This window comes from Falco biarmicus, chromosome 11 (assembly GCF_023638135.1).
Source record: "Falco biarmicus isolate bFalBia1 chromosome 11, bFalBia1.pri, whole genome shotgun sequence".
NCBI lineage: Eukaryota > Metazoa > Chordata > Aves > Falconiformes > Falconidae > Falco > Falco biarmicus.
The window spans coordinates 32,257,141-32,269,478 of NC_079298.1; the positions used below are offsets into that span (position 1 = coordinate 32,257,141).

The following is a 12,338-nucleotide window of genomic DNA, read 5'->3' on the forward strand; positions in this document are numbered from 1 at the left end:
GTGGGGCAGCAGCCAGCTCGCTCCCCTCCAGTTACAGACCGAAAACTGTTGTTCCCATTGAAGCACCTGACTCCTGTTGCACCGCGTTTCCGCAGTCTGTTAAATTTTATTTCACGTTATTTCTCCTGTTTTGGCTTCCACCCTAAAAATCTTCTCTAACTTCCCCAGCTGCCTTGCTCCTTATAAAAGTTCATTTAAGTGTAATACCGTACGAGCAAACCCAAAGCTCTGCCTGAACAAAACACCTTGCGCTAAGGTTGCCTGGTTGTATATCTCGGGATTCATCCACCAGCTTTGGGGGGATCAACACTGACCTGGCCATGCCCTTGTTTTTTCCCAAACCCACGTTACCAATTTCCCAGTGGTTCTCCCACAAACATATAGATTAATCCCCAGGAGCCAGGGTACCCTCAGCAGAGATGAGCCCCGGCGGGGGGGCGGGGGGGGTGTCTACCAGCACCTCTGAAGAAGCCACCCAAAGGCAGGTCAGAATTGCTCAGCAGCAATTCTGTGTCTAAATTCAGGATTCAACTCAAGCCCCCAGGTTTCCCAAATGCCAGGCACACTGGATTACGTTTTTCAGAGCTTAGCCTACAAACTGTCAATCTCATCTTCTGCACAGGCCAATGAGGTCTGCGGAAAGAAAATTGCAAAAGATTTGTTATTTCCCTAGTGTTCCCATTTTCCCATTCCTTTCCCACAGAAGCAAGGTTTTTGTTTTTGTTTTGTTTTCTTTTCTTTTCTTTCCCAGCTTTCAGGGGAAAATACTGACAAATGGAAGCCCTGATTCATACCAGCAAAAATTTGGCCTTTTTTAATTTAAGGTGGAACCCTTCTTGTCTGAGGATGAAAACATTTCTCTAACTACACCCAGAGAGCAAGGACCGAAGCAAAGGCGAGCGGCGCTGGTTGCTCGTGGCCAGCACCAGCGGAGCTGTTGCACAGGCAGGAGAGCCACCGTGCAGGCAGGGCAGGACAGCTGCCCAGCTCCCCATGCTCGGGAAAGCGCTGCCCATGCTCGCTCACAGGGATGGGAAACAAGGGAGGCACAGGGCGGTGATGGTGCTTGTCACCAAAGAGACTTCCAGGGGTGGGAAAACATCTTCTGACTGGGTGCTCAGGCAGAGGCATGGTGTGAGGCTCTGTGGCCAGGGGGATGTGTTGGAAGAAAGGCTCCCCATCCTCCTCCCGTGTTTTCTCAGATGACCGAAGGATGTGTGAGAAAGGCTCAGGAAGGGAGGAAGGGAAGCGCTGCTCCTCTCCCATCACCACCGCCCGAGCAGAGACACCTCCATCCCTCCTCCCTCTGTGTCCCACTTGGGAAGCACCAGAGAGAACAAGCAGGCTTGGGAAGAAAGGATTTATGGCCACAGCCTACCTGCTCCCACAGCCTAGGGGAAAAAAAGTGAAGGAGAAAGAAGATCAAAGGAACAATATGTTCCTAAAACCCTTTCTTGCAGCTTTTCTCCCCAGGTGCTGCCACCTGCACTGCACCTCTCCCGCTCCAGTAGTCATCTCTGCCCATCACTGGGAGCCAGCAACAGGGAATGAGCAATTTGCTCTGACACTGAGACAGAAACAGCTTAAAAAAAAAAAAAAAAAAAAAAAAGGAAAAGCCATGACTTTTTTTTTCCCTTCCCCTTCTCCAGCCAGAAAGCACACTTGGCAGAGCCCTGAGTGCTGGAAGCCATCAGCGGGGCTGCTGGCACTTCAGAGGCTCTGAGGAGGAGGGCAGGTGTGTGCAAGCCACTGACCGCACTGAGGACACTGTCCCTGCTGCCCCGGAGTCCCCCATCATGCTGGGGGATCCCCTTCTCCATCCTGCCTCAGCTGCTGCCTCCAAAGGGCCGCAGGGAAAGCAAGGGTCCCCTAACACCATGGGTTGATGCTCCATGGAGTAATGTGGGTTTTGCAGGGTTTTGCACCTGTGGCACAAGGTAAAGGTACACGTCCTCCTCCAGCACTGAGCAGCCACCCCATGCCTTTGACTGAAGAGGGGGATTTTCTCCCCCCACCACCATTTCGCTTTGAGGTGTGGGGTTCGATCACCCCCTGCCTGTGCCCAGCCAAGGACATCACCCTGGCAGCATCACTCCCCAGGGTGAGGTTTGGGGAGGCTCCCACACAGCAACCCACACCTTACCAAATCCTGCCACTCACACCTAGCATTGTCACCTCCTTCTTCCCCCCCCCCCCCCCCCCCCCAAGCACTCAGGCAAAGGCATTTTGAATATAGATTCAGAAATCAGGCTTTTAGACAGGTCCGGGGAAGGTGGGGAAGGGGCAGCAATCACCCGCTTGCATCCCATGCAGGGGGCTTAGGGGGAGCAGCACCTTTTGCACGGGGCGGCTCTGCCCCACCCTGGGAATGCCCACAGTCCTACTGGTGTGTCACCAGAGACTGGCAGCTCTGCACTGGGAACCCCCTGTCTGGGGGAGGGGGTGTCCCCATCAGCCCATCCTCATTTTGGTGGGGAAAAACATTTAACGGCAGGGCATCACAGAGGGATTTACTCGCCATCGATGGCAAGCACACCCATCCTGGAGGAAAATGCCCCTCTGCCTTCCTACACCAGAAAGCCACCAGTAAAGAGCAACACCCAGGTGCAGAATGGGTGTCAGGAAGAGGGTGTACCCCATCCCCTGATGTGCCACCCCCCCACCACCCAAGCCTTGCACCTACCGCTGAGGTGAGTCAGGGTCGAAGCAGGTTCTGGCCACGTCGGTGGCCCGTGGGTCGCAGCAGTCACCATCATCGAAGTCGTCCAACATGTTGTTGCACTCCATGTGGCAGACGCCATCGCGGCGCTTCCAGGAGAAGCAGCGGCCAGGCCGGCGGCAGTCCCCGCCATCGTAGCCAGTCAAGGGATGCTCGCACTCGGGGTCACAGCGCTCGTTGCCCACCTTGCTGGGCTCGCAGCCCAGGAGGATGGCACGGCGGCGCAGGGAGGAGTTGCGTACCTCCAGCAAGCTGAGCTGCCAGGAGATGTTGTAGGGTCGGAAAGCTTCACTCAGTGCCTGATGTTGCCACCAAACCTGCTCCCGGCTGACCGTTGGCCGCCCACCATCATCCTCCGCCAGGTTCACCACCCGGTACCGCACCACCTTCCCGCTCCGCAGCGGCCAGTGCTGGTTGTAGTGGGAGACCAGCTCCACATTATCACAGGCAGTCTGCCCGCAGGCAGGGGGGCCCAGTGGCTGTAGGACAGGGGACAGCAGGGATGGCAGCACCCGCTGCTGGGGGAAGGCACCCTCCCGAAAAGGCATCCAGAGCTCCTCCAGGGTGGCGAAGCCAGTGGCCAGAGCCAGCCCTGCCGCCCCCCCGGCTGCCCCCTCTAGGAAGGGACGCTGGAGATGGGGCTGGGACAGGGCGCCTTGCCACAGGGCCAGCCCAGCCAGGTGTCCCCGGAAAGCATGCGCGGTCCCCCAGGCGTCCCCCCCCAGCAGCAGCGTGCGGCAGGAGGCCATGAAGGTGCTGTGCAGGGGTCCCCGCTGTGCGCCAGCACGGCCCACCCGTGCCCCGTCCACGTAGAGGGCCATCCACCGCCCGTCGTAGCTGGCAGCCAGGTGGGTCCATGCCTCGGGGCGGTAGCGGTGGTAGGCGGTCACCTCAGTGGCGGTGGCTGCCCGGTCCGTGCGGAGGGAGAAGAAGAAACGGGCATCCTTCTTGCCACCGAGCTGCAAGGCGCGGATGCCCAGTGCCCAGCCCTTATCGCTGGCCGTGTGCGAGCAGTTGTCAAAGACACCTACAGTGGGGATGGGGATGGAGAGAGAGGAGAGCTGGTGAGGACCAGAGAGCATTGCAGCTCCTCCCCGGCACACGAGCCGGGTCCTTGGCAGCAGGACAGCTCTTGGCAGGGCTGCAGGGAGGCTCCCGCTGCCGTGGGTAAATGAAGGTGGCCAGAGGCTGGGCAATAGGTGCTGCACCAGGGGGGACTCCTCATCCCCCATCCAAAATCATTTGGATGAGCAGGTGGAATAGCCAAGAGGGACAGCAGGGCCAGAAAGGTGGGATTGGAGAGGGGAGGAAGAGCCTGGACGGGAGGAGAGGCTGAAGAGCAAGGTGTTTCTGAGCTGCTCTCTGCAGGAGCACTCCTGCGGGATGGGATTAGAGGCTAAGCTTTTTATCTGCAGGCCAAAGCTTTTAAGAATTAGAGCACAGCAACCCAAAGCAAAACAGCCTCCTCCAGGGACTGCTTCCCCGACAGCTTCCAGGCAGATTTACAGCTTTCCTTTATGCTCCAGTTTTCCTCCTAGTCATGCATCCAGCGCAGGCAGGCGAGGGTCAGAGGGGATGCACTCCCTCCAGCCAAGCAGGTGCACTCCTCAGCCCCTAAGGTCTCCCGAGCATAAATCCAGCCCCAGGAATAGCTTTGGGATCAGCCTCTCCCTGTGTGCCCAAGCATGTTGCAAACCTGTGTTTTAGGCTGGGCAAGACCTGGAGCTCTGCTGACTTTCCCCAAAACTCAGGCTGCTGAGCACCCATGGTCAAGAACCAGAGGCTCACAGGCACCGAACGCCCTTGGGAATGAATGGCCATAAGGCACAAATACTGGCAAGGGCAAAAGGACCCACTGCTTGGAATAAATGCTTCTGAGCTCCTGAATCACCACAGCCAGGACATTCACGCAGGTCATTGGGGTGAGTGAGCTTGAAGGCACACTTTGAGCCTCACCGGTGGCATCTTCTGGGAGCCCCACCGTCTCTCAGTCACCACCCCAACAAATCACTTCCAGATGCAGCGGTGCCCTGATGCTGCTGAAACCTGCTGCTGCACCTGGAGGCCCTTTTTGTATTACTGCTGAGGTATTTCTTATGCTCCAGCCTGCTTTTCCCTGCTGCACTAGTTCTCCTGCCCCTCACCATGCCACTTCCATTGCATGCACTGCCTGCCCATCTCTGTGACATCAGGGCATCATGGGCCAAAACAAGGCATTCCTGCCCTGTCCCACTGCCTCACCTGTCCCTGGGGACGCTCAGCATGACACTCTGGGGAAACTGTACCTGCTGCCAGGGTTGCAAAGAGGCTGGACAGAGGCAGAGGTGTAGAGGAGCAGGAGTTCCAAGAGGAGCAGGATCTCCTGGCTTTCAGCCAGGGGATGTGACTAAAGCCAGGTTACCATGACCCCACATCTCCCCCACCAGCCCTCATAAACGTGACTGGCAAAGGTCACATCAAGCCCCACCGCACCCCAGGAAGCGGCACCCCTCCCTCCATCCACCCCTTTCACCAAGGGCGAGATGGGTGGTGGCCTATTAGCCATCCCATGGTCGTAACCACCCTGGGCACGGATCCCTGCCACTGCTCACTACAAAGGCAGCCATGCACAAAGGCTCCGTGGGCGGATGGGCTTTGGCCAACTCTTGTTTTCTGGTGGATTGTGAAAGGGAAGCAGAAAGACCAGAGGAAGCTGAGACAAGGAGAAGCCAAAAAAGCAGGAGACAGGCAAAGGAGCCTTGCAGGCGTGAGAAGGCAAAGCTGGAGAGTATTTTTGGGCTGGGTGCTGGCTGACAGGTGCTTAGACCTGCATGTTTGAAAGCCATCTTCTAGTATTTGGTCCTCACCAGGCACAGGGCTTGGTACCTCCTCTCTTAGGAAAATTTATGCATTTCACCTTGAAGTGATTTAGAGTGCCCCAAATTTGATCAAACACTAAGGAAAATACAGGGCAAACAGTGTCAGGGGTGGAGCAGCCTTCTGGGGTGAGTGTGAACTAGCATCCTTGCAAACCAATGAGGAGCCAAGCCAAGCCTGGAAGTGCCTGACAAGTTCAAACCTGGCCAAAAGAACCTTAAATGAGCCTAAAACCAGGTCTGGAGACTTCATCAAAGGGATGCAAGTAAGGCCGACGTCAGCTCTACAACAGGGGCAGGAAAGCCACCACAGCAGAGGCAGGTGTTTCCTAGACATGGCCAGGGATGCCATCCTGGTGCAGTGGCAGCAAAGGAGCGTGCAGGCAGAGCAGCACCTTCCAAGGCTGGAAACCACTGCAGAATGGTGAAGCAGAGCCATCCAGCACCAGGTGCTGACATTTCCCGAGGGCCTCCACAAGAAACCACCAGGGAACCAGTTTCAAAGACCTTGGAATCTGCCAAGGAACTTGGCCTTTTGTCCTGGGGCAACCCAGCAGGAAGGGGAAGAGCTGTTTGCAGAGGGGGTACAAGGTGATCTCCTCAACACCTGTAAGTGCAGCTCTCCCTCTGATCCATCAGGTGGGAAAGGGGATCTCTAACCTGGTGTGCGATGTCCATCAGTGCTTAGGGTGATAGCTTTGGGGTTTAAAACAAGCATTTAAAACAGTGCAAAAAATTAAGAGAAATGTGTCTGCCAGGAAAGGTGTCCTATGGAGAAAAAGCCTCCAAAGAGACAAAGTGCACCACTTTGTAAGGACCACACTTGAAGTAGCATCTTCTCCCACTGGGGCCAGGAGCTTTGAAGCACAAGGCATAGTTCAGCCATGCTTTGAGACTCGGATACCAGGGGGAAATCAGCTGCTAAAGCTCTGGAGGGTCTGACGCAGGCTATGAGCCCCTAGCTGTGCCATGAGAGCAGCTGGCCTGAGCGGATGGTCACCCCTTGGGACGTGCAGTGGTGAGCAGCTTGGGGACCTGAGAAGGACACCTGGGCTTAGAAACCACAGCAGTGTGGGACTGCCTCTGGTGAGGGATCTTCTGACCCAACAAAACCATCTTTCATGTGAGTAAAAACAAACTTCAGCCAGGCACAAGGGGAAATCCCTTTGGGGTTTACAGAAGCAAAGCAGGGATGGATGGAGAGAAGACAAAAAAAGGCAGAAAAAGAAAGGGCATCACATGAAGGGACTCTCATCTGCTGCCCAAAGAAGGATGTGGAAGAGGGACCACTCTCCTTCCCTGGGGGTGACTGTGGCAGAACATTGGGGTTATACCCCAGCAGAATCCCTCCCATGCAAGAGGGGCTAACAGGTATGAACAGCTCCACCCAGGGTGGCTCTAAAGCAAAATGTGACATGTACAGGAACAAAGCCCCAACCCATGAGCCTTTAATCCAAGCAGCAGTCACACCAGCCAACAGGACAGTTTGCTTTGCCTGGATGAAGCTGCTCAACCTGGCCTTATTTCCCTGGCAATGGTGCTGGGAGATGCTCAGCTCTGCCCTGCTTTCCTCCCACCTTCCCTACCACATGGACACCTGGAGCATCTCCAGCTCCTCCACAGCTTTGGACCACCTCACGGCTCACTCCCCTTTCTCCCAACGGAGCAGGAGCAGCAGATCAGAGGCAGAGCCAGCACCTGTCGAAGGGCTGGCAGCTGCCTGCATCATCTGCTCGCGTGAAACACCAGCAGCACTGGCCTGTCCCCCTTCACCACCCACACCCACCCGGGTTCCAGCTGTAGGGAGACGGTGGGAAAAGGACAGTGACTCAGACAGCCCGGGGTGCCGGGGTCTGACTCAAACCCTGGAGCTCGAAGGCCGGGAGATATTACCCAAGTGAGTGCCAGCACCCACTGTCGGTGCTTTCAGCACTAACAAAGGTCCCACCCTCCACAAGGAAATTAATTAAAAAAATAATAATAATTAAAAAAAAAACCACCACACTGGCTAGATGGGAAAAGTAAAACCCAACACCTGCAGGCCAGACCTCCAGATGCAAACAGCTGCGCTGCCGATGTGATGGCTGGGAAGTGTGCTCCGTGCATCCCAAGCCACTGCCTGCCAGCGGGGAGGCAGCAAGGACCCCGGTGGGAAGGTGGACAGCAAGGGGAGCGCTAGGTAGTTTCCTTGTGCACAGCTGCTTTTCCCATCTGCCACCCAGCCTCTAGCCTGTCCCTCCCTCTTCCAGAGCAAAGATGCAGCTCTCACCTCTGCGAGCCGGGAAGGGAAAATAAGGAAATGGGCCAGGCGGTGACCAAAGCAGGGGGAGGTTCAGAGGAGCGCTCGCAGGCGGAGGGAGAGTTGGGATAGATAGAGGGTTTCCCCAACCAGTCAGCTTGGCTGGGGCAGCACAGAAACACAGCCCCCGCTGTGGGGACCCCAGACATCCCATGAGAGCTGTACATCTTGGCACTGCCACGCATTCCCAGCCCTGCCCGGCATCACTGTGCTGTCCTGCTGTGCTCGTGCCCTGCCACAAACACCCATCCTGGTGCAGCTGCATGAAGCACCACTGCAGGAGGTGACATCTGCCCCACTCTGTGCCTGTGTGCCAGTCCTCTCCATCTCCTCAGGCTCTCCATCACAGAATCATTGAATCGTTTAGATCGGAAAAGACCTTTAAGACTGATCCCAACCATTAACCCACCACTGCCAAGCCCACCACTAACCCGTGTCCCTAAGTGCCACATCTGAACATCTGTTAAACACCTCCAGGGATGGTGGCTCAACCATGTCCCTGGGCAGCCTGGTCCAGTGCCTGACAACCCTTTCAGTGAAGATGTTTTACCCAATACCCAATCTAAGCCTCCCCTGGCACAGCTTGAAGCTGTTGCCTCGTGTCCTATTGCTTGTTACTTGGGAGAAGAGACCGATCCCAACCTTTCTCCTTTCAGGCAGCTGTAGGGAGCGATAAGGCACCCCCTGAGCCCCCTTTTCTCCAGGCTGAACAGCCCCGGCTCCCCTAACCGCCCCTTATCAGTCTTGCCCACCACCTGCCTGCCTTAGCAGAGTGATGGGGTGATTCCCGGGAACGAGGCACCTAGGGCCACCCCTGCCCCGCAGCCGCCCCGCTGAGCCCCAGGACCCCGCAGCCGCCCCGAAGAGCCCCGGGACCCCGCAGCCCCCCCGCAGAGCCCCGGGGGCCGGCAGCCGCCCCGCAGAGCCCCGGGGGTCCGCAGCCGCCCCGCTGAGCCCCGGGGGTCCGCAGCCGCCCCGCAGAGCCCCGGGGGTCCGCAGCCGCCCCGCTGAGCCCCGGGGGTCCGCAGCCGCCCCGAAGAGCCCCGGGGGCCGCAGCCGCCCCGCAGAGCCCCGGGACCCCGCAGCCGCCCCGAAGAGCCCCGGGGGCCGCAGCCGCCCCGCTGAGCCCCAGGACCCCGCAGCCGCCCCGAAGAGCCCCGGGGGCCGTAGCCGCCCCGCAGAGCCCCGGGACCCCGCAGCCGCCCCGAAGAGCCCCGGGGGCCACGGCCCGGGTGCGGGGCCGGGGCCGTGCGTGCGGCGCGGCTGCCACCGTGCGGCCGCCCGCCCCGGGGACCCGCCGGGAGCCCGGCCAGGCGGGCGGGGAGCCCGGGCAGCCGCGGCCGCTGAGCCCGGCGGGGAGCCCCGGCGAGCCCCGGCCTGCCCGCGGCCCCGGGGTCGGGCCGAGGGGGAGGGACGGGGGAGGGGGTTGTCGGGCGAAGCGCGTCCCTCCAAGGGACCTTCCAGCTCCCGGCGGGAGGAGAGGGAGAAACCAGACAGGAGCCGGGGGGGGCGGGCTGGAAGGACGGGGCGGGGGGGAAAGCGAGGGGAGGGGATGTCTTAGGGTTTGGTCTCAAGGGAAGGAGGACCATTTCACGCCTGGGGTGCTGCGGACGCGGGTGGGGGGCGCGGGGTGTCACCTGCCACAGCGGAGAAGGCAGGTGAGCCCCCCCCACGCCTCCTCCGCCCCGGGGGGGGAGGTTTTGGGATTGGGGTCGGGTCCCCATCCCTCCCGCCCGCCCGCCGGCGGGGTTTACCTGCGATGATGGCCGGGTTGCTCTGTCCGCCCTCCGCCTTCACCCACACCTCCAGGGTGAACTCCTCCCGCGGGATGTCGGGCAGCGCCTCCGGCCGCGCCGCCAGCTGCTCCCGGCCGCCCGAGAAGTACAGGGCGGGCAGCGGCCGCTGCCGGGGGGGGCTCGGCACCTGCGGCCCCCGGCCCCGCAGCCTCTCCCTCCGGCCCTGGCCGTCCGCCTCTCCCCCCGGCTCCTCGCCGCCTCCCCCGGCGCCCCGAGGTCTCCGGCTCCGCGGCCGCTCGGAGCTCGGCGGGGCGGCAGCGCCGAGCGCCCCGTGCGCGCCGGGACGCTGCGGGTACAGCCCGTAGGGGTGATGCGGAGGGGCGGCCCGGCGGCCCCGTGCCTCCATCCCGCACCCGGAGACCGGCGGAGGCTCGGGGGGCCGGGGGTCCCCGCGGGGCAGGCTGAGCAGCGCCAGCAGCAGCGCAGCCAGGGGCGCCCCGCCGCGCAGCATCCTCCTTGGGGACGAAGTGTGTTGGGGGGGGGGGGTCGGCCCCGGGGGAGGGGGGCGCTCAGGGGGGCGGCGGGCGGCAGCGCCGGGGCATCCTCCCCCGGCCCCCGCCGCAGCCGCTGCCCCCAACTTTTCCCCGGCACCGCTCTCCTCCCCTCTGCTCCTGCGGGAGGAGGAGGAGGAGGAGGAAGAGGAGGAGGAGGAGAAGGAGGGCGAGAGCACCGCGCCGGGGACCCCCCTTCTGCCTGCAGCCGGGGTTCCCGGGGCACGGCAGCCCCTGCGCGGCTCCCTGCGCTGCCCGGCTCTGCCTGCGGGAGCGGGGGATGCGTTAGACGCCCTTATCTAGAAAGCCCCGAGGCGCTCTGCTCCCCCCCACCCCCCCACCCCCCCCTAAGGAGGGGTGTGGAGGGGGGGGCTGCCTTATTTAAAGATGATTATGTCCAATCTAATAAACCCCTGTGCGGAGCATCGCCCTCCCTTTCCCTCCGCCCTCCCGGGCGCTGCTCAGGATGCTGGCGGGGAGGGGATGTGGAGGGACCAAACGGGCGCTGGGTCCCATCCCCTCCCCGCCCCGGCGGTTTTGGGGCAGCACCTGCCCTGTCCTTGCCGTTATCAGCGGTGGCAACCTGGGCTGCTCCTGGCTTGGCCCAGTAGCCTTCCCCACAGACACACTCGCTACCTCTCTCATTCCTCCACTTGGCAGTCCGGCACTTGGTTTCTTTTCCTTCTTTTTCTTTTCTTTTTTTTTTTTTTTCCCTTATAATTGTGGTTTTGTTGGGGTTTTTTCTTTCTAAGTTGAAACGTGCCCGTGTTTTCTCCTGTTGTAGCTCGGGGTGTGATATCTGCCTGCCCACCTTGGCTCCATCCTCCATCTCCACCAGCTAGGGGGGAGGAAAGGAAGGTGAAAGAAGGGGACACCCCCCGTCAGCCCTCCCCTGGTGAGGGAAGAGATGGTCTTGGGTCAGTGTGTGCAGAGAGACCCAGAGTCCTCCTGAAGTCAGAGATTTTGCTGCTTTTTCTCTCTCTCGTTTTTTTTCCTTCCCCAAACAATGGTCCCATCTGTTTGACACGTGCAGAAAGGTGGGCTGGAGGTCCCTTATCTGGGTGAGAGGGAAAGAGCCACATCCAAAAGCCGAAAAAACCCGTATTGATGCATCAAGGGAGCAGGCAGCAGTGGGAGATGCATCTCACCCACCACCCAGTCAGACCGTACAGCACTGGCATTGCCGGGGAGAGCTACCCGGAGCATATGGGTGAGAAAACAAGCCCCCTAAAGTTTCCTCTTGGTTCCAGAGGTGCCATCGCACCAGCACACAGTGTGGGAGAGTAGGAAAACTTCAGCACGGAGATTCGGCAAGAAGACTTTTTTTTTCTTTTTTTTTTTCTTTTTTTTTTTTTTCTCTCCCAAACACTATCTGTGGCGGTCAGTCTGAAGCAGGGTTGCCAGCGAAAGCTGGGAGGCCCCTTCCAGGGTACAGGCTTTCAAACCAGCGAGGCAGGAGGGAAGGGATTTAAGAGCAAACAGCAAGAGCTGGCTGCATGGGGTTGGGATTTTTTGTCTTCTCAAGGTGGGAGGGTGATGGGAGGAAGCTGGGGGGGAGTTGGTGCTTCAGTGAGGGGAGATAGAAAAAAAAGGTGCTGGAAAAACTTGAGGGTTAGGAGGGGTGAGCACAGTGCTTTGCCAGCCCCCCAGGAAGGAGGAAGGTAGGTAAGGAGAGGTAAGGGCATGGTGAGGCTGGGCTGGAGGAGTGTGGAGAGGAAGGGAGGACACGCAGAGGGCGAACCAGGCCAGGTGGAGTGGGGTTGGCTCATGCAAAGGAGCTTGAGCGGCTCTCAAGGACCTTTTGGGTGTGAACTACATCCAAGCACAACAAGAACACCCATCGCTCCCAGGGAGGTGGTGAGGTCTGCGGCTCTCCTGCCTGCACCGAACACACCAGTGCCCACCCGCCAGCGGTGATGATGTGAAGATAACCCAGCTCGGGGCTTGGCACTGGTGGGGTGGCCCAGCAAGAGTGTTGTCCTGGGGCCAACGCCAGCAAGTGTTGCTTATAGTGCGTATTCATTCAGGAATGAACTGAGCTCCTGATAGCCCTGTCTACCAGGGCCTGATAAGAGCGGATCCCACGGGACAGCTTATTTTGAATGGTGGTGACCTTATTAAGCGGTTATTAATCATCTTGCCACACAGCACCCTGCCCTACTCAGTCATCAGGCTGGG

General features: G+C 59.6%; 1 protein-coding gene across 1 annotated transcript in view; it reads right to left on the reverse strand.

Moving 5' to 3' along the window:
• PAPPA2 (pappalysin 2) overlaps positions 1-10,120 on the reverse strand; it is a 96,507-nt gene extending 86,387 nt beyond the window's left edge. Inside the window, exons 1-2 of the mRNA XM_056356672.1 lie at positions 9,628-10,120; positions 2,684-3,746 (exon numbers count right to left, since the gene is read on the reverse strand). Of these exons, the coding sequence (XP_056212647.1) occupies positions 2,684-3,746; positions 9,628-10,120 (1,556 nt within the window). The remainder of the gene's footprint in view (positions 1-2,683; positions 3,747-9,627) is intronic.
• Positions 10,121-12,338: the final 2,218 nt, after the last annotated feature.